General features: G+C 56.3%; 5 protein-coding genes across 5 annotated transcripts; 2 read left to right on the top strand and 3 right to left on the bottom strand.

Annotated features, from left to right (window-relative positions):
• Nucleotides 1–209: 209 nt before the first annotated feature.
• C8Q71DRAFT_781447 (uncharacterized protein) lies at nucleotides 210–3,607 on the top strand. The gene is made up of 8 exons (XM_047924879.1): nucleotides 210–489; nucleotides 545–557; nucleotides 622–784; nucleotides 936–1,294; nucleotides 1,352–1,455; nucleotides 2,948–2,978; nucleotides 3,139–3,361; nucleotides 3,415–3,607. Exons 1-7 carry the CDS (start codon nucleotides 359–361, stop codon nucleotides 3,334–3,336), a joined length of 999 nt encoding a protein of 332 aa, XP_047774704.1. The 5' UTR covers nucleotides 210–358; the 3' UTR covers nucleotides 3,337–3,361; nucleotides 3,415–3,607.
• A 6,771-nt stretch (nucleotides 3,608–10,378) lies between these two features.
• C8Q71DRAFT_715261 (calcium-translocating P-type ATPase) lies at nucleotides 10,379–14,896 on the top strand (the record flags this gene model as incomplete). Its single annotated transcript, XM_047921028.1, has 8 exons — nucleotides 10,379–11,182; nucleotides 11,250–11,384; nucleotides 11,491–11,905; nucleotides 12,031–12,264; nucleotides 12,313–13,175; nucleotides 13,227–14,223; nucleotides 14,280–14,637; nucleotides 14,689–14,896. 8 exons carry the CDS (start codon nucleotides 10,379–10,381, stop codon nucleotides 14,894–14,896), a joined length of 4,014 nt encoding a protein of 1,337 aa, XP_047774703.1.
• Nucleotides 14,897–15,672: 776 nt separating this feature from the next.
• On the bottom strand, nucleotides 15,673–16,939 carry C8Q71DRAFT_726770 (NAD(P)-binding protein; the record flags this gene model as incomplete). Its single annotated transcript, XM_047921799.1, has 4 exons — nucleotides 15,673–16,221; nucleotides 16,278–16,430; nucleotides 16,487–16,671; nucleotides 16,732–16,939. The coding sequence occupies 4 exons, from the start codon at nucleotides 16,937–16,939 to the stop codon at nucleotides 15,673–15,675; spliced, it is 1,095 nt and encodes a 364-aa protein (XP_047774702.1).
• Nucleotides 16,940–17,341: 402 nt separating this feature from the next.
• Nucleotides 17,342–18,570, bottom strand: C8Q71DRAFT_293293 (uncharacterized protein). The gene is made up of 5 exons (XM_047917603.1): nucleotides 18,448–18,570; nucleotides 18,110–18,395; nucleotides 17,931–18,053; nucleotides 17,825–17,876; nucleotides 17,342–17,772 (listed from the first exon to the last, which is right to left on the bottom strand). Exons 1-5 carry the CDS (start codon nucleotides 18,453–18,455, stop codon nucleotides 17,612–17,614), a joined length of 630 nt encoding a protein of 209 aa, XP_047774701.1. The 5' UTR covers nucleotides 18,456–18,570; the 3' UTR covers nucleotides 17,342–17,611.
• Nucleotides 18,552–24,739, bottom strand: C8Q71DRAFT_781424 (inositol hexakisphosphate-domain-containing protein). Its single transcript, XM_047924878.1, has 32 exons — nucleotides 24,362–24,739; nucleotides 24,105–24,302; nucleotides 23,889–24,024; nucleotides 23,804–23,838; nucleotides 23,639–23,754; nucleotides 23,615–23,618; nucleotides 23,495–23,529; nucleotides 23,235–23,441; nucleotides 23,157–23,171; nucleotides 23,005–23,101; nucleotides 22,782–22,955; nucleotides 22,603–22,729; nucleotides 22,474–22,549; nucleotides 22,406–22,425; nucleotides 22,173–22,356; nucleotides 22,088–22,116; nucleotides 21,757–22,034; nucleotides 21,338–21,708; nucleotides 21,116–21,281; nucleotides 20,903–21,067; nucleotides 20,713–20,832; nucleotides 20,462–20,663; nucleotides 20,269–20,403; nucleotides 20,189–20,209; nucleotides 20,063–20,138; nucleotides 19,936–20,006; nucleotides 19,664–19,886; nucleotides 19,580–19,603; nucleotides 19,239–19,524; nucleotides 19,059–19,182; nucleotides 18,930–19,007; nucleotides 18,552–18,877 (listed from the first exon to the last, which is right to left on the bottom strand). Exons 1-32 carry the CDS (start codon nucleotides 24,684–24,686, stop codon nucleotides 18,730–18,732), a joined length of 4,266 nt encoding a protein of 1,421 aa, XP_047774700.1. The 5' UTR covers nucleotides 24,687–24,739; the 3' UTR covers nucleotides 18,552–18,729.
• Between the last annotated feature and the right edge of the window lie 326 nt (nucleotides 24,740–25,065).

Here is a 25,065-nt window from a genome sequence, read left to right as displayed (position 1 = left end):
GAGGCACCGTCTTTTCGTTCTAGAGGACTGGAACGCGGACAAGGAGACGGAAGAGTAACCACCGAGCCCGAACTTTTGTGTCCCCATGGATTTGTTCGAAGTTTTCAGGACGCGCAGACGCGCGTTATAAGGCCACCGCAACGCGTACGTAAGCAGTTCCCACCGCGTTGACCGGGCTTCGAGCACGTGTTATCGAATCCCCGGACGCACTTGACGCTGCCCCGCACGGAGCGACAACCGTATATCAGGGTCTACTTGCGACTCTCGCGTTCTCGCTGTCCCATCTCGCTGGCTGACGCGTCTTTAGTGCTGGATATTTGTCTGGAAAGACGTACCACTTCACTCCGGAATTCGCAGAATGTCTAGGCCGTCGAAAGCGCTCACTCTTGCTCGCATCGAAGACCTGACCCTCGGGTCGTTTGCGCTGGTGCCGACGTCGGAAACGTTGAGCCATCTCGTGCGATATTTGAGTACATGGAGTGGAAGCGAGTCAGTTCGCCATTTTCTGCTACCAGATTTTAACTAACACGGTCACGCTACTCAGTAAACTGTTCATGGTCGGTGCACATTCACCTTCCTGGTCCCCTTTGCAACCATGTATTGATGTGGACACGCATACAGCTCCTTGAATATACCTTGAAGCTTACTGTCCCGTTCTTGTACTTCCGTGCTCGTATGCAACATCGTGCAGGGACGAGAACTACCCCTGTCAGTACCGCAGCGACAGGCATGTCCAAGCTAGCAAGCCTTGCTGGTGACGCAAGAATGTTGTTCCGATTGTGGGGTTCGTCCTCCTTACTCTTGTCACGATTGTATGCGCGCTGTGTACGGATTGTGTTCACAGTATCTTGAGACACAGCATGCATTCTGCATCTGCGCGCACAACTTGCAGCGAGAATATAATCGTCGAGCACTCACCACCTCGTACTCCACAGGTCTCCTACCGATTGTCCAATGGCTCACCGGGATCGAGCGTAGCCCCCCTCCGACGCGCAAACTGCTCACCATCGAGCGACTTCAGGGCTGGGCGATGATCGCATACTACCCGCTCGAGCACACATACTACATGCTCGCGCACGACATCATCCCCGCCACGATGTCCCTCCCAACGCTCGCCTCGCTGCTGCCGTTCGTCGCCCCCAAGCCCAGCGGGAGGCTCGTCACGCTGAACAAGGGCGCGTTCGCGCTGTGGTCGTGCCGCTTCTGGGCGGCGTATATCTTCCTGCAATTCGTGCACCTCAAAGAGGACTATAACCTGTTGAAGATGCGCGAGAGATCGGTGAGCAAGTCCAAGGTCAGTCATCTTGCCCTCCAAAGCTCGGTGCGACTGAAAGATAACGCTTCCCAGCAGGCTATCTCCTACCCTGCGGAGAAGGAGGAGCTCCGGAAGAGGTGGGACGCGTTTTGGGGCGAAGTTGTCGTGAACGCGGGTTACCTACCTCAAGCCCTTCATTGGTGCGTGGCAGGCATTCCTCCAATTGATTTGAAATGTGTCGCTCGTTGTCCGTGGAGATGGTGTTCACGCTGCCACACACGCTGTTTTGCCCACACTCGGACCAGGTGGTTTTGCCATCCAGCTTGCCTCCTGAGGACATCTGGTTCGATTGTCTCCGCATGCGCTCAGGATAGGATTGCGGCCTCGAGTCGTTGCGCACATACGCTCTTCGATGAACGTCGCAAACCCAGCGCTCGTCCGGAGGAGATGGTCATCTGGAGCTCTTGTTGAGAGCCTTCGGTGGTTTCGGGTATCGTCTTCAGCACAGCTGACTTGGGGTCCGTTGCGGCTCTTCACCATCATCTTAAGATGAACGGTGTCTTTCAAGCCGTCACCTTTTATCGTGCGACCGCCACCTGTAGCGTGCCACTGGTCGGATTATACCCCGGCCCCAACGTAGCCATTGGGACCATTTCCTCTTGACCGCGGTAGTGTCCTTGTACACGTCCGCGAACCTCGTGTTTGTCACCGATGTCGTACGGCTAGCTTTGGTGGCACTCCCATTGGGGCTCTGGCTGGCGTATTACCCACACTTCCGGCATGCTCTTCCATGAAACCGGCCACATTCCGCGTCTTTGCATCGGGCTGTGCATCACTATCCGTTCCTCGCGTTCATTTGTCACGAACCGCGTCAAGGTGGCGTCTGGCGATCTTCTTCATGTCATAACCTTTCCGTAGGGAACGTCCTATGCCCCTTCTGGGGTCTCAACGTCCCTCGATATAGACGAGGCTGTGCACACGTGATGCCGTTCAGTGCTTGTTCGTTCGCCCGTTATCCACCTTGACTCCGGCTGCGCCAAATGAGACGGCGAATGCGGTCGGCTTGAAGGTTCACTGGGGCGCACGGGCGTCCGGACGAGGCTGTACAGGTACTTCCATCATCTAGAATGCCCCCTGCCGACCCGTACCACGACTAAACCGCGCCGAAGACACGCTCTCTGTGGACTAACTCTCGTCGAACTCGAAGCAGACGATGAGAATGTTTGGTCATCGTTCCGCAGGGTCTCCGCGAGGGTTGCGAGCGCGATGGACAACTGTTCGCTCGTTCAGCTTGCGTTTCCCGTTGCCGTCGCACTGCGTGCTCGCGAAGGGCTTTGGATTATGGCCGGACGTCAGAGCTTGCGGAACGTCGTTGGGATGTGGTCGTACGGGGCTCAAAGTGGGATGCCGTCCCGCGCTAGGGAAGTGGCCAAGAAGCCGTGTCATATCGCGTGTCTCTTACTATCCGCCCTTCATGCTGCCTCATTTCTCTGTCCAGTGCTGTCATGGGACATGCCCAAGCGGTCGTTATCGCACTGATTCATTGAGCATGAACCCTGACAGCCGTCTTGAGGCTTTGTATACGGCTTCAGACCCCTTCCACTTCTTTGCCTCAAAGTTCAGAATTGTGGAAAGCTTCAATCATAATGGTGCCCAGAAGAAACTATACTGACATTGAACGTGTCTTCATAGGTCATTGGAGATGGGCCTCTTCCAGAACGACGTGAGCTCGCTTCATCCTTTCTCATATGCCCGTCACGAAGGAATTGCGGCCTCGGCATGCAGCTTTCTGGAATAACAGACGGCGCGTCGCCGTTGTTGCTGGCGCTGGCTTAATCCTTCCTCCGTCATGCTGAGCCGCCTCACTCACGCGCTCGTTACAGGCATGGATCAACGTGTTCGGCTTGATAGCTGGCCTAGCAGCTTGGCGAAACGGCTGGAAGGCCACTGCATTGCCTTCTGCGCCAGCTGATGGTCCGGCTGCTGTCCCGGAGCTCGATGAGAAGGCACCAGTCGAACCAGGCGCGGTCGATACGCCGTTGGACCTCGACATTCAGGCTCCCATGCTGGACGAGATGTGACGGATGCGTGGTGTAATGGAGAATGGTGAGTGATGGTCCTACTGCGAAAGGCAAAGCACTGACTCGCGTCACCGGTAGGACTGCGTTCTTGCCTTTGTATTACTAGCACAGCCTATGCAGGATATTCACTGCTGTTGCTCTACTAGTGGAATTTGCTTATGTCTTTCACTTCATACAAAGGACAATGAATCCAATGTACGTTGATCTGTTCGCTAACAACCTTCCGAATCGAATCACGTCATTTGCAGCGAACAGCACTCGTGTGTGCTGTTCTTGGAGCCTTCTCACTGTTTGTCGCAGGTGATTCAAACCGGTGTCTTGACTGAAACTACATCGGGCCTGATTCGTCTGACGGCGGTCTCGTTTGCCTTCGACTTGTAATCGTGCCGGCGACTGCGCAATGTCCTTATCTATGATGCTGCGCTATGAGTACATGACACCGATTCGCACATCGATTGCGCCGGACGCCTCAGGCTGCCCAGCAAGCCACTCTGACGCGTTGGCACAAGCGAGCTCTCTTCTGGTATGGTTTCGAGCGCTAGCGTTTGTAGCTTGCTCACTTCACTGCAGCGCTGCGTCGCCCATGAATCGAGTCAAAAGACGTGCTGGCGCTAACAAGACGGGCTTCATTGTACGGTAATGTCCGTGTCGGAACCGCTGTCAGACTCCAGTCGTTCCTCATCCTGATCAAGTTGACATAGTAAATGTAAAGACGCCTGATGGGCTGTCAACGTACAGACCATATCCGCTGTTTGAGCCACACCGCCGCTGTACATGTACAGGTGAGCCGCATTAAGCTTAAGCAGCCCGTGCTGAGCAGCTTAATGCGTCCTTAGTAACGATTTCAGCTTTGTTAGATCGTTGCTAGGAGGTTGCCAGCGCACAGGCGAGTCCTGGGTACGGAAGTTGTCATCAACGGCAGACTCAGAGACATAACCCTAGTATGACGTGGGACCATCTCTCACCTCGCACCGTTGGTGCCGGTGATAGGAAATGTGGGTTCTGAGAGTCACTGGCAAGGGGCATTGTCACCTCTATATAGGAGTTGTGTAGTGAGCCGATTTGTCTCTGGGCAGGCAATCTTCCATAGGCTGACGTCCTCGACAATGCACGACTCGGAACGTCATGTCAGTTGTAGTGATGGAGGTCTAGAGACCGTCGACGAAGTCAGGTTGTGGCGTGCGCGCGAACTGGGGCGTACGTCAATCCAGGCATTGCAACTGCAGCAGTATATTCATGAGAACTACCCAGGCTACGTGTGCATCGATCACTTGGCAAGCTACAACACCAGAGCATCCTCAGTATGCGGATGAATAGTGGTCAACCTCGCCAGAAACTCGGCCCGCATCATTCAGAATCCTCGCCGCTCAGTTCAGCCCATCTACGGTTCACTGGCAGGAAGGCTGTGCAGAGAAGCTTGTGCTAATTGAGTGGTGCCCGGGAAGCTTTCACTTCTCCCGCGTATCTCACTTGCTACGTATAGATAGTCCGACGATTTATGCATAGAAGGGCCCGAGCGGCTGGAAGGTTGTAGACCTCCATTCCGGATTTCCTTCGCTGCGAGTGTTCGGCCTGCTGCTAGTTGAGTCAGGATTCGGCGCAATATGAATTGCTTCACTGCTCCATCCTTTAGTACGAAGACTGCCGGACTGCCTGCTCAGCTTTGAGCACGCTTTGACCGCAATTGCCCGAGACTCTGTGCGGCACAGATCATAATGTGGTTCAAGACGGGAACCAAGTACGTACCCCGAGTCGTGCGGAAGGCGGTACGGCCTAGGAACACGACTAATACGATGATCAGGGACTGCGTTGGGTGTCTCACACCAGAATCGGTCTCTCACATGAAGGAACTCAGCTTGCAGGCTGATACGTGGGCCCAAGTTCTGGCTTGTTACGACCCGAATCGTGCTGGATGTAAACAGTGTAGAGCCTGAGCATGGGACCAGACCCTAGCCATGGGCGGCGCCGGCGCAGCAAAAATAGGAGCCAGATACGCTGTGACGGTCCCGAACATCGAGTGCGGAAAGGCAGTGGATTATTGCGAAGAGGTGCCGTCCATGGGCAAAACTCCCCATAAGCTTACTTCCGAGACGATGGAATTGAAATCCGGGACCCTTGTGGAAACCGACGGATCGGTGTCCAGGCTGCTGTATTGTGGGTTACGTCGGCGCAGTCTTGAACAGACGATGCGAATTTGCAGCCGCGTGCATTCATAGTCAAAGGCTATGCTCGAGCTGGGCCAAACATAGCAGCGGCGGAACAACAGCATCATAAGTTGAGTTGAATGCACCAAGACACGTCGAATTGATGCTCGCCTACCGTAAGGAGCACACACGACTACACCAACCTACATACATGTGGGGTACCCTGGTCAGCTGCAGTGCGTCTCTGACTCGGAGTACATGGCACACCCACTGCCCTGAACCTGCCTTCGGACCTGTGAGCAAATAGCCTCCGAGTCGAGCGCAGCGCCGCTGGAGCGAGGCTATGCTAAATGTTTACCAAAGACATTGACCGGGCGCGGAGCCGCCGCGGATGGGTTCGTGCTCCTTGACTGCCCTCCTGGGAATGGAGCGAAGCCGGGAGCAAAATGCATGAACCTTCCCGGAGTAGTGTTCGACCTCATGCTAAGGAGCACGGTCTGCCTGAAATGGGCACGAAGTCGTGTGTATTGGCATGCTCCGAACGTCCAAATAGCAGGCAATATTTCTTGTTTTAGGACACTACTGCCCGCTGAGCAGCATTGATGCCATGGGGTTGTTCTTGGGAGCGGTGAGCAGAACATACGCACCGCAACGCGCATCCTGTCTTGGTCCTGTCACACGCCGATGTCAGCTTCCTAAAAATGCTGAAGACCCTTCAATGGGTGCTTACCCCTGGAGCACAGCCTTGCGCGGGTCGCCGTGACTGCTGCGCAGCATCGCAAGTCGGAACGCGCGTCGCGTCAAATGCGGCATTACGCTGAAGGAAGTCCCGAGTTCATAATGCTGTGCTTCTGGCTGAGTGTTAGCCCTACCCTGAGGGGCGCTCTCAGCGCATCCTACGCGGCATTCGCGGAAGTTGTTGACGGACTGCTGCGCGTTACCAAGCCTATGCGCGGGGAGGGGCGTTCAGCGGACATGACAGTGGCGGTCTGACGTATATTTTGAAATACCTGCGACAGTCAAGCGGTTTGACAACATAATTAAAGTAGTAGGCTATTTAGACCGGTCAACTCCCTGCGTGTGAAGCGAACACCCACAACGGGTATGAGTCGGGTGCTGGCGACTGAGGAATAAACACTGCACTTCAATGAACGGTGAGTACGCCGCTCCAGACTTGAATGGACCAGGAGGAAAGCGAGAATTGGATCGAAGCGCGGGATTGGTCATGGCATTCTCGTCATCTTTAAGCGACGGCGGCGACGGGACGGATGCATCCGCGGATGTGTCGCGAACGTCAGTACTAGTACCACGTTGTATACTGCTGCGGGAAACAGGTGGATGCGGACATCCCGCCGGCGCCAACCATATTGGTACACGTCAGAATGCGGGGCAGCCCGCCATCAAATCGAAGCATCACAGGCGCCGGCGGCCCGCCCCGAGCACCACCGCCGATCATATGCATGTTTGTCGTGTACCGCGCTCTGGCACCGATCGCGGCGGCAGGACTGAATCGCGGGCGAGACAAAGGCGAGAACAACCGGGGCGCAGAAGTCTTCGTTCGTTCATATGACGTGGACGTGAGATGCGCCCGTGACGGATGCATGCTGTGGCCCTAATGCGGAAGGTCACTTACTGCAAATGGCAGCTTTGCGCAGAAGCACCTCGTCGATCGACATCCATCAGCGCGCGCTGGGAATCTTTCATCTCTGGCATGATCGAGGACTGTATTATGTATACGTAACTCACAGGAATGTGCATCGTATGGCGTGTCTGCCATATAAGGGGTTCGTTGGCCTCCAGCCCGCGACGAACATTCCTCTGCTACTGCCCCATCGTCGATATTCGTGCTGTCCTTCCATAGAGATCTGTACAACAGTGTCATCATCTCTGAGCTATGCATCGCTGCCAAAAACCAAGCCCGATATCCAGGAAGACGAAGTAATGGGGTACCTAGTCGACAACCAATTGAAGTCGACGGATGCAAGCAAGACACCAACGTACCCAAAACGTACCGGGTATGTTTCCGACACGATCTTACCCTCTCGTCAGCTATCCGGACCGGCCGTGTGCAACTCAAGTGAGACTCCTCCGATGGGCGATGCACACTGTCGGTGCTACATCATGATCATGATACCATCGGTACGGCTTCCACCTAGACGAGAATCTTTAGCTTGTATACGATCAGTTCGAAGAGTGGGTCTCGACGTGATTCAGAAGATGCCAACTGAAGCGAGCAGGTATGCAAGTCGGTTGGCGGTACTACTACTACTAGTACCGAAGACGATGATGTAGCATCTAGCGTAGGTCCCAAGTGATTTCCGCTCCCGCGCATGACACGGTTGTGACCTACGCCAAGCAGGCGAAGCCTTGAGGGGCGACTGCGAGGATCTGGATAATAATCAGGGCAGCCAAGAATAACATGACCACGTACGCCGCCGGGATCCGGGATGACGAGGCCCGATTGGTGGCTTCCACTATTGCAGAGTATGATGTGCGTCGTGTACGCCTGAGTGCATCACTGTGGTTTCAGGCGCGCTGAGTGGGTGGGTAGTACATTCCCCGTCAGGATCCTTGCCCGGACATGCACAGGAATACGGGCAGCGCAGCGGGTGAGAACATTCCTCTGCGTGAGATGCCCGATGCCTACGGTACCAGCCGTTTCGGGTATCTCCAACGAGCGGTGGCAACGCAGCATAGGCGCCTGATCGCCTATTGCCACATAACAAGGCGCATCAGGACGGCGATCCTCTAACTTAGGAGGAGTAGAACACACACCAGGACGGAAAGAATGTGGACAGCCAGGGGTGGGTTCGGAGAACCACATAGGATGCACGGTAAGATCGGTATCTCGATCGCACTGCGGGCGCATCAGCGTCGGCGCTCTGAGGGCGGGCGCTGGAAGCACGCCTGTCGTCATCTCGAATCGCCTCAACTCACCAACGAGGCCGCCTGCTCTCCCCCATGCACGTGCTGGCCCCCACGTCGGGGCGAGGCAGGCAGGAGTAGCCCTGGTAGCGACGCAGGCCCGGATGCAGGCCTCATGAACATGGCATGACGTCGCGGGCACGAGCTAGGGACGAAGACAGCTACCGCAGACCACGAAGCCTCCGAGATGATCGACTCATGACTATTGCGAGGTTCGTCGAAGCAGATCCCTTATCTGCGACGGCGCATGGGCCGCCTGTCTCATACCCCAGACTTCTGCTTCATTGTGTGCCCGGGGCGTGTAGCCCACATGCCTGGACGGCGGAGCCCACGCAGCGAAGGAGACGATCGAGGCGGTGCATTGCAATTGAGTCGTGGACAATGTACACTCGGGATCCGCGCCACACTGGCACTAGGACATATGTAAGCAGGCCTGCGGCGGAACTCTGTGTATCAACGGATCGTCCCAGTGGACGCGCACCCTCATAGATAAGTGGACGGATGGCATCGATTGGGGCAAGTGCAAGGACCGGTGTACTTACCTTGGACAGGGGTGGCCTGCGGGCAGCCAAGGGACGCAGCCTCGAAGACAGCAGCAGCTGGGCACCACACGTCAAATACAACCGCGCTCTGGCCCACCAAGGGGGTGGAGGGGTGGGGCGTCGCGCCCGTCTCAAGACCGACAAGTCGAACTGGATTATCCAGGCACTGGCGAAAGAACAGCATCAAGTAGAGGAGGTGTTCTATGCTGAGGCAGAGTGTCAAGGAGAAAAGTGTGAATAAAGCGATGCTGGCCGTCTGCTCGGCAGCATGATACATACAGGGATGCGCAGCGCCCGAATGGGACCCGGACGCGTCGAGGCTTGAGAACCACCTGAGAAGTGCCACTTGGTTGAAAGGAAGGGGCGGACAATGGGAACTGACGAGACGCGGCCAGAGCGAGGAGGCAACAAAGAACAAACGTTGTCGACGGGACGGGGCAGCCCACGCGGAAGCATCTGAACGCTGTGCCCGGGAGCTACGGCTTTTGGATGTCTCGCAGGTGCCGCGAGCGCCGGGCCGATAGAGCGCCTGACAAGCCACTCGGCGGCGGGCGGTGCGCCGCTGCTGTCCCGCCCAGTCCGCCCAGCGCTGCGCCTGGCGGCGACTCGCTGGGCGCAAACAGGCTGGGACAGCCCGCAGGGTGCGGAGGCGTAGCATAGCCAGAAGGGGCGAGCTGAGTCGAGCTGGACAGGCGGGCTCCGGTGGCGCGGAGAAAGGCTTGGCAGATCTGGTTCCCGATTGGAGGAGGCAGTGTCCAACTTCCAGGGAGAAAGGTCGCGGAAGCCGTTGTAACGTTGAAATAGCACGCCGGCCTCAAGGTGCGCTCCTTTCCAGCCATCCGCCTCTATGAGTCTCCTGTCCTCCGCTTTCTACTCTCTCCCATCCGTGTCTACCGTCTCCGCACAATGTCTCAGCCCGACAGTAGCAGGCCAGAAATCCCCAGCATCGTCACCACCGACCTCTCGTCCAACACCAACCTCTCTTCCGGAGTAGACGACCAGCACGTAGAGCTCGACGTGCAACCGCCCACTCCGACCGGCCAGCAATTTTTGAGCGCGTCTCCCACCTACCTCTCGCCGTCTGGCAGGCGTCCTTCTGTTACGGGCCAGTCCTCTCTCGACGCGCCCTATTCGCCCACCGCCACCGTCTCGCCCACCCTCGGCCAGCGCTCTCCCTCCCCGTCCTACGCGGGATCCATCTCCGGCTCGTCTCAGCATGTCCCTCCAAGCCCGACACTGTCTGCGCACTCAAGCGTGCACTTCGCGAGCTCGCTGGCGCTGCGCGACAACAAGCCCGAACAAAGGGACGGCATCTCCTCGCTCGGCCTGCTCACCCCGAACGCGGGCTACAAGCACCGGCGCAAGGGCAGCGTCGCGAGCAGCGTCGGGTCAGACGGCACCGAGCCAGACGTGCAGCTCTCGGAGTACGGCATGGTAAGCGTCATCAGCCCGCGCCACGACGACGAGTACAAGTCCGCGAGCATCCCACCGAGCCCGACGCACACGCACTTCGACGGGGCGAGCGTGAATGGCGCCGCGAGCGAGTTTGACGGCACCACGATGCGCTCGCGCAGCGGGTCGGCACACAGCCGGGCCAAGCTCATCTCGCCACAGCCTCCCGACGACCAGGATCCGAAGGCGTCGTCGAAGAAAGGGAAGAATGTGAACGGCGGCGACGGCGAGGACCAGCCAGACGACAAAGACTCGCCGCGGCCGGCACTGGACCTCTCCGCGGATGACGCGCTCGACGCGGGGCCTTTCGCGTTTAAGCCCTTCAGACTCGCGTCGCTTGTGGATCCCAAGTCCCTGTCCTCGTTGGAGCAGATGGGCGGTATCGAAGGCCTGCTGAGGGGCCTCGGGACGCATGCGAAGCAGGGGCTTTCCGCCGTTGCTATCACAGAGGCGACAGACTCGAAGCCAGGTATAAGTGCCGGTGAGGGTGAGGGTGCGGGACAGCGCCACGACCGACCACAGGAAGATTCGGGGCGACCTCAGTCCGGTGAAACCGAGGAGGAAGTCGTCCCGGGCATCGTTGTGACAGGTCCGGGCAGTGAGGTTGACGTTACCCGAAAGTCGAATTTGGCGGACAACCAAAGCGACGACGAGGTGGGCGAGAAGGCATATGATGCCTCGATGGATGAGCGACGACGCGTTTTCGGTGCGAACGTCCTCCCGACACGCAAGACAAAATCGCTGCTGCAGCTGATGTGGCTCGCGCTGAAGGACAAGGTCCTGGTACGTACTGCTTCTCGTGCTCGGTCTGATGATCAGGGCTTCTTACCGGTTGTGTTGCGTTGTCCAGGTCTTGTTGAGCATCGCTGCTGTCGTGTCTCTTGCACTCGGTTTCTTCCAAGACTTCGGCACACCAAGGCCCGCCGGCGAGCCTCCAGTCGACTGGGTCGAAGGTGTTGCGATTATTGTTGCTATCCTCATTGTCGTGCGTACTCGTTTCCTGGCGCTGATTTCATTCTTGCTCACCTTCCATACACGTTGTGCCGCGGCATCCCCCGACGTCTATTATTGGACTGCGTTGGCGCCCATAGGTCCTTGTTGGCTCGGTGAACGACTGGCAAAAGGAACGTCAATTTCAAACCCTCAACGAGAAGAAAGAGGAACGTGGTGTCAAGGTTATTCGCGCAGGCAACGAGCGCGTCGTTGACGTTCACGAAGTCGTCGTCGGCGACGTCGCGATTCTCGAACCGGGCGAGATCATACCGTGCGACGGCGTTTTCCTCGGTGGCCACAATGTCCGATGCGATGAGAGCGGTGCGACCGGCGAAAGCGACGCGATCCGGAAGATCGACTACGAGGAGGCACTCCGTGCGCGAGACGGACACAGCGAACACGGCTCGCACGCGGACTGTTTCATGGTCAGCGGGAGCAAGGTGCTTGAGGGTTATGGGAGCTATGTTGTGATCGCTGTTGGTCCCAAGAGCTTCAATGGGCGTATCATGATGGGTGCGTGTTTAGTCTTCTATGCCCGCTCGTCTGCACCCTATATCCTGCCCGCCCCCATCCTGCGCGCTTCGATCAACACGCACCCACGTGGTGACATACGCTGACCTATTTTTGTACTCGTCTAGCGCTCCGTGGCGACACGGAAGACACGCCCCTGCAGCTCAAGCTCAACGACCTCGCGGAGCTGATCGCGAAAGCGGGCAGTATCGCGGGGCTCGCGCTGTTTGTCGCGCTCATGATCCGGTTCTTCGTCCAGCTCGGCACGAACGACCCTGCGCGCACGGCGAACCAGAAGGGCATCGCGTTCGTCAATATCTTGATCATCTCGGTGACGTTGATCGTCGTGGCCGTTCCTGAAGGTGCGTGTTAGGCAGCTTAGCGAGGGAGTGAAAGCTGAGAGTACGAAGGGCTGCCATTGGCGGTGACGCTGGCGCTCGCGTTCGCCACGAAGCGAATGACGAAGGAGAACCTTCTGGTCCGCGTGCTCGGTTCCTGTGAGACGATGGCGAACGCCAGTGTGGTCTGCACCGACAAGACTGGTACGCTCACGCAGAACAGCATGACCATCGTCGCTGGCACCGTTGGCATCCACTGCAAGTTCGTCCGCAACCTCTCGGACAACAGGTCGCGCACGAACGCGGAGGGCGACCAGCAGACGCAAGACAGGCAAGCGGAGGACGTTCTCCAGGGCGCCCGTCCGACGAACGGCAAGAGGAAGCACTCCCAGGACTTCTCGATCGATCAGAGCGAGATGAACAGGTTCCTCCATCCGGCGCTGCGTGAGCTCTTCAACGAGGCGATCGCGATCAACTCGACGGCCTTTGAGGACACGGATCCGGACACGAACGAACTGGTGTTCATCGGGAGCAAGACGGAGATGGCGCTGCTCAAGTTCGCGAAGGAGCTCGGCTGGGCGGACTACAAGAAGACGCGCGAGGCCGCGGACATCGTGCAGATGATCCCGTTCTCGAGCTCGCGCAAGGCGATGGGCGTCGTCGTCAAGCTGGGCGACGGCAGGTGCCGCTTGTACCTCAAGGGCGCGAGCGAGATCCTCGCGCGCAAGTGCACGAGCTACGTCACCGTGACGCGGGGCGGGGACGCCAGTGAGTCGGCCGGTGTCGAGACGAGGGAGATCGACGACCTGGCGAGGGATAATGTGTCACGGACGATCATCTTCTATGCGAACCAGACGCTGAGAGCGATCACGCTGTGTTATCGTGACTTCGAATCCTGGCCGCCTGCAGGTGCGTCGTATACTGCGGATGACGAGGTAAGTTGGTCACTCCTCGTTCCCTCTGCATCGCTCAGGTTTCTCTGCTAGGTCGAGTACGAAGATTTGGCCCGGGATTTGACTCTCATCGCGATCACGGGCATCGAGGACCCTCTGCGAGAAGGTGTCCGTGAAGCTGTCGCGGACTGCTTCAAGGCTGGCGTTACTGTGAAAATGTGCACTGGGGATAACGTACTCACGGCACGCTCTATCGCGCTTCAATGCGGCATCTTCTCTGAGGGCGGCCTCATCATGGAGGGCCCTGTATTCCGGAAACTAAACGACCAAGAACTCCTGGAAGCTGTCCCGCGGTTGCAAGTGCTTGCACGGTCATCTCCTGAGGACAAGAAGTTGCTCGTTGAGAAGCTGCGTGAGCTCGGCGAGATTGTCGGTGTCACTGGCGACGGTACGAACGACGGGCCTGCCCTCAAGACCGCGGACGTCGGCTTCTCTATGGGTATCGCGGGCACGGAAGTTGCGAAGGAGGCGTCCGACATTATCCTCATGGACGACAACTTCGCGTCGATCGTGAAGGCGATCATGTGGGGTCGCTGCGTGAACGACGCGGTGCGCAAGTTCTTGCAGTTCCAGCTCTCGACGAACGTCACGGCCGTCGTGGTGACTTTTGTTTCGGCCGTTGCATCGGCGTCGGAGTCGTCTGTGCTCTCGGCGGTGCAGCTGCTGTGGATTAACATCATCATGGACACGTTCGCAGCGCTCGCTTTGGCTACGGACCCTGCATCTCCCGCGCTCTTGGACCGCAAGCCGGAAGGCAAGACCGCCCCGCTCTTCTCGGTCAACATGTACAAGCAGATCATCGGGCAGTCTGCGTACCAGATTCTGATCGTGTTGCTCTTCCACTTCTTGGGCGCCCAGATTTTGGGCTTCGACCCGAAATATAGCTCCACGGTTTCGCAAACTACGGTGTTCAATATCTTCGTGTTCGCACAGATCACGAACTCGGTGAACTGCCGGCGTCTGGACAACCGTCTGAATATCTTCGAGGGCATCACGCGGAATTACTACTTCATGGCGGTCACGCTCATCGGTTAGTGCATGCTGTGAGTTCCATTGGTCTGACGTCGCTGACGGTCTCGTTGACAGAGGTCGCCGTGCAAATCCTGATCGTCTTCGTCGGAGGTGCTGCATTCAGCGTCACGCGCATCGGCGGCGCTGAATGGGGTATCAGTCTGGCTCTAGGCCTCGTCTCCATTCCTCTAGGGGCCCTCATTCGCTGCATCCCCAACGAGCCGGTCGAACGGCTGTTGAAGGCCCTGCATATTATGTCGAATCCGGCGGTTCTCCCGACGACGCGCACCGATGGCGACTGGAACACTGCGATTGAACTCGTGCGGGATAATCTCAACACGTTCGCGCATGTTCGCGGTGGTCGTATGCGTGCGTCGTCCTACGTGGACAGGAGTCGCAAAGCCCGTCCGCTTCCTGAGACTGAACTCGGCTTGTACGTTCTCTTCCTTCACGTGTTTCCATGCATCTGCTAAGTGCGAGTCAGGCCATCTATTATGACCATGGTCCCGACGCTGATTGCGTCATCCATTGGACGGGCACCATTGAGCCCCAACGGGCTTGCCGACCCGACACAGTTCGACCCCTCGAAATCCTCAGCTGCGCTGTGGGAGGGCAGGATCCAAGTACACCCAGACACGAAGCCCGATGACCCCACCCGCCAACGGTGGGAGAACGAACCTAGTCCTTGCTAATTGCGCGCTACCTCATGATCACGACCCGCCCATGTGTACGATATTGTACCGATGCTGAACATTCGCGACGCAACGCTATCCTACAACCGCCTAGTCCTCTCCTGTCTTGTCGATGCATGACCACCCCCACGAACGTACCATACCCCCGCAACACTGTTGTCATATACATACGTATCCCCAGCCTTATTCATCACAGGCTGCTAAGAGACGTCGACAGCTCCGATTCCTGCTCCTTGATCTTCCACATGTCGCATATTCACTGCATATTTCCATCACATCCAGACGGACATTGGCCGTCGTTAACTCGCTTAGACGCTACAATCCATGACTGTACGCCTTACATTTCTACTTCAGCATGCCAATAGATACGTTACTGAATAAATAACACCCATGTCTTGTGATCCTCAAAGCAGTTCGTCGCGCATATCGATTGTTCAGTCCTCATTTTCCTGCAAGAATTCATCTAAGCAATGAGGTGCGTCTTAGGAAATAAGGCCAGGCTGACTACTATGCAACTAAGTAGGATTTAGACTTCGCCACGTCCGTGAGGTCGAACCGTTCACTCAGACAACCAGTGCCTCGGATAATTTCCTGTCCCCACTCTGTTATGTCCACTGCGACACGTGAAACTGCTCGTGTCTGCGGCGGTTTCCAGAGGACAGTGGCAGCTGGACATGAGAACGCCCATCGAAGATGGAGTAATGTCTCTATTAGGCTTGCATTTCAATCTCGTACATCGATCTTCTTGGACTCAACGAGACATGGGACACTCGTTCTCAAAGCTGGGCGATACGGTCGGTATTGAGTCGAAGTGACTGCCCATCTTCGGACTGCTTCAATAAACCGAGTTTCTTCCACAGTTCGCTCCCGTAATTCTCCGCTCGCATCCAGCTCTCCAGATTGTGTCCGTTCGGATTCACCTTCCGTATCCACTCCCAGTCGCGCTTGATCAACTCGTCGCGATACAGCGCCCACCACCTCGTCCAGTTCTGCCTCCACGTTGTCGACCCGTCACCGGGCGTGCGATCGGCCGCGAGGGGCCTGTCAACGCCCACGAAGTTGTCGCACCAGTCGTCGCTTGACTGGTAGACGACCTCCGCCTTTTGGCCTGTCACTTTCTCGAAAGTCGTCCTGAGGTACTCCCAGTCGACCCAGTCGGAGCCGATCTTCAGGTCGGCGGTGGAGGTAAGCTTACGGTTGTCAAAGGTATAGCGGGCGAAGAAGCCAAAGTCGGAGAGAGCGATCATGGGGACGGAGCCTTCGCCGATGGGAGTAGCGAAGACAATGGTGCCATCGTCTCGCTTCTTCATTGGACCAAATACCATCTGAACCGGCATTAATTATTGTCGATGAACCGGTAATATGGAGAGCCTGGGCTTACGTTGTGCAGCATGTCCATGTACGGTCCAGAGGTGATGACAGACCACGACATATCAGTGTCACTGACCACCGATGGCTGGGATTTCATGAACTCATGAACCCTGCCCTTTCCGTTGTAGTGATCGGCTTGGTACTTGGGATCGTAGTCCGTCATCTGTCACTTGACGTCAGTTCATCTGTATCAGTTCCAGGACAACAGAAGGGTCGCACCCCGCCGATGTATTCTAGGTTGCTCCAGACGTAGTGCTTGACTCCGGCCTGCTTTGCCAGTTCGAAGATCCGGATGCCCGCCCAGGTCTCCGCCTCCTGGCCGATCGTGAAGCTGTCGGTGTTCACGAAGGCGCCGTACGCGCCCTGCAGGGCAGCAGCGACGGAGGCGAGGTCGTGCGTGCTCCCTGCCAAGTCAACGGTAGAAAGTCAGGACAGGGCTAACGCGATGGGAGTATCGGACAGACCTTTCTTGAGCTCGATACCCCTGGCGGCGAGTTCCTTTGCCCGTCGGCTGTCTGGGTTGCGAGTGAGTGCACGTATCGCGTACGGCGAAGGAGAGCCGTCTGCGCCCGGTGCGAGCAGTTTGTCGATGACGGCCATGCCCTGGCCACCGGTGGCACCGATGACAAGGATGAGCTTCTTTGTCGTGCTTGCTGCAGTGGGTGAAGACATGATCACAAGTGGATGTGAGGTATAGTGCTGATAGTAGAGGTTGTACGATCCAACTGACGGAGCCCCACCCTTATATACCTAGGGCAATGACTGCGCTTCTTGTCAGTCATGTAGCCGGGCTGAGTGTATCTCACCGAAGAGCTTATGCAGAAAATGCCATATTGAAAGGCGCCTTTGCCTTCTCCACCGATGAGCAGAGAAAGTGCAACGTCACCGACACCGATGCTCCGTATGCCAATCAGTCAGTCCGAGTCGGGCTTCGGGCCTGCATGACACAGCCGCTTACTTTAGTTCGCGAAATCCCCCGAAGCGCAATGCGTCTCTGATAACCCGGCGTATGCTGCGTGTGCGACTCGCGTGTCAGAGATAATCTGCTCACGTACCACAATACAATGACAACAGGCCACCGTTTCTCCGATGAAGCGCTCAGAGAGCCTTGAAGTGGCGTCTTACCGACAGTCGAAAGAAGACCTCGTTGATGCAATCCTGTAAGGTAAATTGATGCGATTTCATCTTGTACTTTCCTAGCAATGGCGCCGCGTTGTATTCCACCAGTGCGCTGCACGCTACGCTGCGATCGATCTTGTCATGCAGGTCGCGGTTGGACAAAAACGCTCCTCGTCGCGACACATAAGAGAAATGTCTCCAGGGGTGTAGTATCGAGTCACGGCATCAGAAAGGACCCCTGCTCTTGATAATTCCAGCCCAGCTCCGTCCAATGTAGCCTGCAAACGTCCCTGCGTCCTGTAGGGCCGATTCAACCTTCCCAGAGGAGTCTAGCAAACTCTCCAGAAAGTCATATACCGTGCTCGGCGAGTTCAGCTGGTGCAGTTCTGTCGATTTCATGAGCGAAAGCATGGCGGTGAGCCGCAGATATCACTGTACCTGCAGCAGCGTAGACGGCGCCTAGGGTGGCTCGTCGGCTGTACCAGGCAAGCTGTAAATCAAAGCATCAGACGACACAAAGTCTGAGAGAGAGAGCTGTACATACGCCGATATTATGCTCGCCAACGATGTGGCAAGCCTCGTCTGCAACGCTACCAGCGTGCTTCAAAGCAGGTAGAGGATCCAGAGGAGGCAGGCCGTTTGTTGGTGACGCCAGCAAAGCGAAAGCCTATGCAAAAGAGTTTTGATTCAGATGCAACATGTCTCCAAGTCTACGAACCTCACCTCCGGAAGGAACTGCAAGACTGGTTCGTTCTGCTTCAGCCGCTGAGTGAGAATAGCCTTGATCGTCGGCGAAGGTGACGCCCTCATGTGTTGACGAGCGTCTTCTAGCCATGCGTCGATTAGTGTCTTGCGTGCATCATTCCCCTCCCCGAACAGTGCTGTCACTGCAGAGTCAGACAACTGCTCTGAATGAGGCTTTGGGAGCCGAAAGACTGAGTGGCTGAGAGCTGCGCGGGTGAAACCGTAGGTCTGTACAAGCGGAATGGCCAGCTGGAGAAGCTGGGGCCTCCGGTGGAAGACTTCAGTCGGAAGCGTATAGCCGCAGATTTCGGCCTCACCTCGACATTGAAGAGGATCAGGGAGATGTCTGTGTCAAAATCTTTATAGTCGTACGTCCGAATGAGCCCGCGCCAACGGTTCTTGCCTTTCTGAGCAGATGATCTGGGCGTGGATCGCGGTAGTTAGGTAGGCGCTCGATGCCACTCGAAGCGTACATTGGGATGGAACTTGAGTATTACATTCTACCTCTACACGAGTATGAAGCTACAGCATTATCGATGGTACTCTACAAGCATATGCAAGATGTCCATTCAAAGGGCCGCAAGATACAGAATAGTGCATCAGTCCAGTGATCTACGGCTCAACAGCATGGTAATCTCGCGTCTTTCCTTGAGCCAGTCAGGGAAAGTCGCCTGGGTCCTGCTTTCACCTCCTTCCTTCATCTCAATGAGATAGTTGGCGAATACAATCAAGGTGCCATATCGATACCTGGGACAGATTAGTCAGACGCAAGGTACAACGAAGGTAAATCGAAACGTACAGGTAGTTGATGCCGATATCCATGAGTTTGCGCTGTTTGCTACTACCCTTCTCGCAGGCGTTCACTTTCAGCTTGTAGCTGGTCAGACGTCAGCGCATATTTATACTGATGAAACTGTGAATCCCGTACTCGTAAATGGCTTTCCGCAGATTCTGTACATCCTGCATCAAGTCGATAGCGCGGTCCGTAAGTCGTTTCGCCATCTTCCCGTGGGACAGTACGCTGACAAGTTGTAGGATTGTCTTGTACTCCCCTGCAGCAGCATGTATATATGAGGTTTTTCGATCAACCTGCACAAAGACGACATACCTTGCAAGTATGCCTCTTCTTCTGAAGGGCCATCAATGGAATCATAATGCCCCATGCGGTCACCGTTCTCGTCATCGACGGGAGACTCTAGCATCACGTCCTCAAGGTCGTGAACCCATCGTGTAGTTGTGGCGATGAGGCAAGCCGTGACCATGCCCGTACTGGTACGGCCACGACCCATCTGACAGTTGAATATAGAGTCGGCCGCTTCACCATCCTCGAGTCCAGCACGAACTCGTCCAAGGAGTTGAGCCAATGCAGCGGGAAGAGGAGCCTGCTCGTCCGTCTGAGGTGTGGGTGTTAGTGTTATATTGGTCTATGCTCAGCCTCAATATGCGCACCACTGCAACACGATCATAGTTGACCTTATGCGTGGTAATCATTAGCAACATAGTTAGATTTCGCAGCAAGACCCTCGAACTGACCTTGTAGCCTTCCCTCACAACCATGTTATAGACATCTCGTGGCGTCATGATATCCTCTTCGGTTACGTCTTCCCAGATTGGGATGATGGAGAAAACGCCAGGCCTTTCCTCGACCTCATCGTGAAGTAGGATGCGTCCGCAACCCGCTCGCACCTCGCGTATGACGTCCCTCTTGAGGTTCTCCTCCATCGCTTCTACCATCACTGTAGTGACCCCCGTAGCCCTGGGTGTGCATTTAGCCCTGTTACAAAACATTGGGAGAAGACACTTACTCGACGTTCTCCAAAGGCTTGTCGACGAGGCGTAGTACATGAGGTCTGCCCGCCACATAAATCACTGGTTCCTGCAACAAGTCGTGAATGTTCAACGCTGTCTCCTTGATCATTGTAGGAGAGCTACCTCGCGCAACGACGTCCAGTAAACCGAGTTATTGCCTCCCGGACCTGCATCTACACGGACAAGTGCATTCCGCAGTCTATATATGGATGAGACAGCTGTTGATTGCAATGTCCAACTCCGACTTACCCTTGCAGTGTGGGCATTCCGCTGAACGACAGTTGGTCACTCAGTTGGCTATCGCATGAGATCTCTAGGTCCTAACTCACCATCCGCATACCCATCTGTGATCGGCTGAGGTATTCACCGCAAAGTCAGTCTTGTCGGAAGGCGATGCTGACCCCGACGGTACAAGGCGTAGCGTGAGCGGCACCCTTCGGAAATTCGGGGCCCCTTCGATGCGTCTGCCCATGCCCTCTCAATCAGTCACGATCCTACACACGGTGTGCAAGTGATACGTACTCTGGAAGACTCATCTTCTGCAAGTTTGAGAAGAAGTCACTCTTGAGGATTGTCGACGCCGACAGGATACTTCCCGAGCGGTTGGCAACGATTCTCTGTACCTCATCCGGCAGTGCGACGCCTTCGGCAGCGTCGACACGTTCGAGTGGCTTCAGTGTGCTCATGTTGTCGGATGCCAGCTCCTTCTCGAAGGTCTTGATGACTAGGCATAACGTCAGTCAGTGGTTGCATCAACATAAGGGTCTGCGCACCGGGCCGATTTTCAACGAAAGTCTCGAAGCTCTCGAAGTTCTGCATGGTGTCGGGCTCTATGGACTGCAAATATGACTGGAAGACCATAAGCTCGAAGTACCGTCGTAGGTTCTGTAGTCCTATAATGTGGAGTATGCCATCAATATCATCCACAAAGAGTCCGTCGCGACCGGGGGTAAGGGTACAGACCTTTGTGAGCGAACTGTCTCCGCTGCCGCTCGTCCGTCGCCTGTTCCGCCCGTGCTCTTGCATCCTCGATGGAGTCCCGCAAATTGATCACTTCAGCGCATTGGTCGATCGCGTCGTCCACTGTGCTCTTCACAGCGGGACCCCTACGCACGACACGGAGAAGATCTAAACAGAGGTAAACGTGCTGAGCTAAGGTAGTTGACATGGACGTACTGTTGATCACTTGGTAGGACTGGCGCGGTCGATGTTGATCCACAGTACCGTCCACTGGCAAGATGGATACCGCTGACGGCAGTGAGCGAGTCGGCTTGCGGGGAGATTGAGACGAGTACTGTTCCGCCGCTTTGTTCAACCACTGTTGAATCAACAGAATGATGACCTGTGGAATAGCCAAGCTCATGAGAATCGCTGCCGACTCAACAGTATTCACCGTACCGCCGACATTGTGCTCCGCCCGCGTCCTAGCTGACAGTTGATGACAATAGGCGCCCTCGACGCGCTGTTGCGCACCGTCACGTCGATCAACTCACTGAGATCGCTGAAGTCCGGTGGCCGCTCAGCAGTGATCGGGATACGTGCGTAGGCGAGCTCCGTGCTGTCGTCGTTGTGCCTCCGCGCAGCCATTATGTCCTTGAGCACTGACACATTCTGTGGTTCCACCTCCTCCCATACAGGAATGACAGAACCGTCGGGCGTCTCGGTGTGCAGGAGTAGTCGACCTCCGAAGGCATGCAGCTCAGAGATTACATCGTCTCGTAGTCGTTCCTCAAGCACCTCCAGACGCGAGGATGAGATGCCGCCATAGTCTGCCAACACGTCAGCCAGTGAATATGACCACGAGAGACGCATCGTACCCTTCATGTTCCGCAAAGTGAACCTCTCCCGCCGCAAGCAATACGGCGCGCCGTTAATGTATACGATCGGTTCCTCTCTGAGAGTGATCCACAGAATACGGTTCGCCTCCGGGTGCGCGCTTCGCACACGGCTCACGACCTCGTCGATCGCCTCCAGGGTCGGCTGCCCAAGTGCATAGATCTTCGTGTTGGGGATGTTGCGGAAATTGATTGCGCCGCGGACGCCGTTTGCCATCTTGTGGGACTCGCTGAACCATTGGTCCGACTTGAGGAGCGTTCTGCAGCGAAGAAATCAGTTGCGCTGGGTGACCAGTCAATGGATAGGACGTACTCCTCGCGTAAGATGATACCACTACGATTCTACTCGTGTATCCGATAATCAGCGAACGTATAGAGCAACAACACGGGGCACCTACCCTGACGACATGGTCTGAATATTCGTCTCCCAGTATTTGTCCACCTGCGATGGCAACGTCGTTTTTCTGTCCGGGAACAAGTGCGCGCTCCTGCGAACCCGTCTTGGACAAGTTCGAGAGATCGTTGATCGGCGCGAACACATTGAGACGAGAGCCATACGACTTCCTCAGGAACATGACTTGACTGTCGAGCGCTTCAGTTCACTGGCCACAATACACGAGCATATACGTACTTCCAAATCTCTGTTCTTGCCTTGGAGGGGGTCAGCACTACGATCAGACTAATGACGTCGCCGCTTACCTTGAGCCACGACGAGAAGCTCTGAGAGGAGTTATTCTGGCCATCGACGTACTCCGCAAATGCGATAATGAAGAAGCTTCCATCCATCATGAGCACGGATCCGATGACGGCGCAAGACGAGGGACTTACTACTTCTCCAGCGACCGCACTGCCTTCACAAGCACGTTCTCCCTCTGCGTCTCGTCCATGGTCGTCGTCAGCGAGTACCGCACGCGGTGCGTGAAGACATCCTCGCGGAGGTTCGTCACCTGGTCGCCTACGCAGCACGTCAGCTTCATCCCACCGTTGGACTGAGCGGCGCGGCCTACATGAGTCGATGACGCGATCGATGAGCTTCTTCGACTTGAGCCCGTGGTCGAGGCATCCGAGCAGGCTCAGGATGATGCCGTAGTTGCCCATGTGCGCCTTGCGCAGGCTCTCGAAGAGAGTTGGCTGCGTGAGCAGAATTTCGATCGCCGTCTGCGAGTTCTTTGTCTCCAGACCTGTATAGCACGTCAGTGTGCGCGGGCGTTAAGGTCTGACGGGACGGACATTGTTGGAGGATGGACGTGATGCGGAGGAGCGAACGATTGAGGTCTTGCTGCACGTTGGCCTGTTCGAGAGCTTGCTGGAGTCTCATGCTTGATGGCTAATGGACAATCATCAACGCACGCACTTTCGAGGACAAAGCAGATATCTAGTACCTGGCTACCCATTGACTTTCGTCATCCACAATCAACATCTCACCAAAGACACGAAAGACACGAGGGGAAACACCTCACCGAAACGGCCATCGGCTTGGGCACTGCAGTCTTATTGACATACGGGTCTTCCATCCCGCGCGTGATGAGCTGCTTCCTGCGTATGATACACGCCGCAACCATAGCGAATGTCGTGCGCACCGCACCCATGCCGCAGTTGAACACGAGCGCAGTTGTGGCCGGATCCGTTTCTTTGATGACGCTGAGGTACGCATCCAGGTAGTTGTCCTGCGCTCACTGTGTGAGACTTGGTGCCTGGGGCGCGAACAAAACGTACACACCTCAATAGGCCGTTCCGGAGAGATGGGGATTCTGTAATCGGTGAGCACGCGTATACTCGAGATACTTAGGTCAGCCTACCTGTGGTACTACGGGCGCAGATTGAGTTCAGTTGATACAACGGTATTAATTGCGAATCTACACACCTCAACGTTCCAGCCATCCTTGCGCATGTTATCCATGAGCTCACGCATCGTGCGCACGTTCGCGCTATCTACCGCGGTCCAAGTCGGGACGATGGCACCCTCGCCGGCATCAGAAGCTACATAGGCTCAGCACCCGAGAGCCACATTGGCAACAGACGTACCCACCGATTTCGTTGTGCGTCAAAATCAGGCCTCCATACCTAGCACACCGTCATGAATTGAACTCGTCTCTCGCGTATGTTAGACTTACTTGCTTGCTTCGACGAGAATGTCGGTCTTGAGTCGCTGCTCGATTGCTTCCAGGTTCTCAGCGCGGTCAGACAGTTTCAGTGTCCGGCGTGGCTCTGATGCATCGCGGAGAACGAATGGGCGGCCAGAAACATACACTTCAGGGGAGAGCATCGCACGTCAATCGTTATTCTACGGGTGTCAACTGAGAAGGCAGAGCTCTTCGACCCGGACGCACCTACCGGCTCCTCCCTTGTGGAGAACCATATGACATGTGTGGGCTTGGCAACGTTAGGGCGACAGCGAAGCACGGAGAGGATGCCGCGAAGACCTTGTGTTCGAGGTTGCGCGACTCCGAAGACATTCAGATTGCTATTCCGAGGTGCGCGAAAGTTGGGGGCGCCGTGCACGGTCAGACCGAGGTCGAGCGCACGACCTACAGTCCAGCAGCACTTGAGACAGTCTTCAAAATTGAGTACATATCCTATTACGCACCTGACGGCCAGTAGTCTGTCTTCAAAATAAACCCTCTTGAGAGCACGCTCCCGGTCCGCGTCTTCACGACAGACGACTCTGTGCGTTGCAGCTGATGCATCAGGTCAATGGGTGCCCCCACTGGTGGTATTCCCATGTCCACGCGACTAGGGATCTCCGTGCTTGGTCTGTGGGGCGGGGTATGGATGCGGGAGTCGTCGAGAGCCGCAAGAGAGGGAGCGGGGTGGGGGAGGACTCTTTCAGGATCGGGGGGAGCCGAGGAAGGACGCGCATTGCGCTGATCGTCGAGAAAGGCAGGGTTGAAAGATCTGGGGAGGGACGACATTCCAGGTATTTCGCGAGCAGGACGGCTGCGAGGACGGCTGGACGGGCGGGAGCAGACGCCTGACGCGCGACGCGTGCCCGCGCGCGTGCCTCGAGGTCGCGTCCGAGTCACGTTCCCCGCCTCCGGTGGGCCCATCCTGCCTTCCGCCTCCCATCTCCCTCGCCTCGATCGTCGTCCAACCTCTGACTTCGGGCCTCACGATAGGTGTCTCGCTCGTATCATACTCGGATGAAGGTCGCGGTTCCCCCATTTACTCGGAAGACGTGGATTTCACGCTACATTGCTCGCTACGTAGCCTGGCGATCGCTCCCGGGCCGTGTCCCTCAGGATTGTTCAAGGGAGTGATCCTCGGAGACTGGTAATGGGGCCATAGGGCCGC

Source organism: Rhodofomes roseus, assembly GCF_022264815.1.
Source record: "Rhodofomes roseus strain CIRM-BRFM 1785 chromosome Unknown C8Q71scaffold_25, whole genome shotgun sequence".
NCBI lineage: Eukaryota > Fungi > Basidiomycota > Agaricomycetes > Polyporales > Fomitopsidaceae > Rhodofomes > Rhodofomes roseus.
The sequence above is the reverse complement of the archived record's forward strand: the minus strand, read 5'-3'. Positions and strand labels throughout refer to the sequence as shown.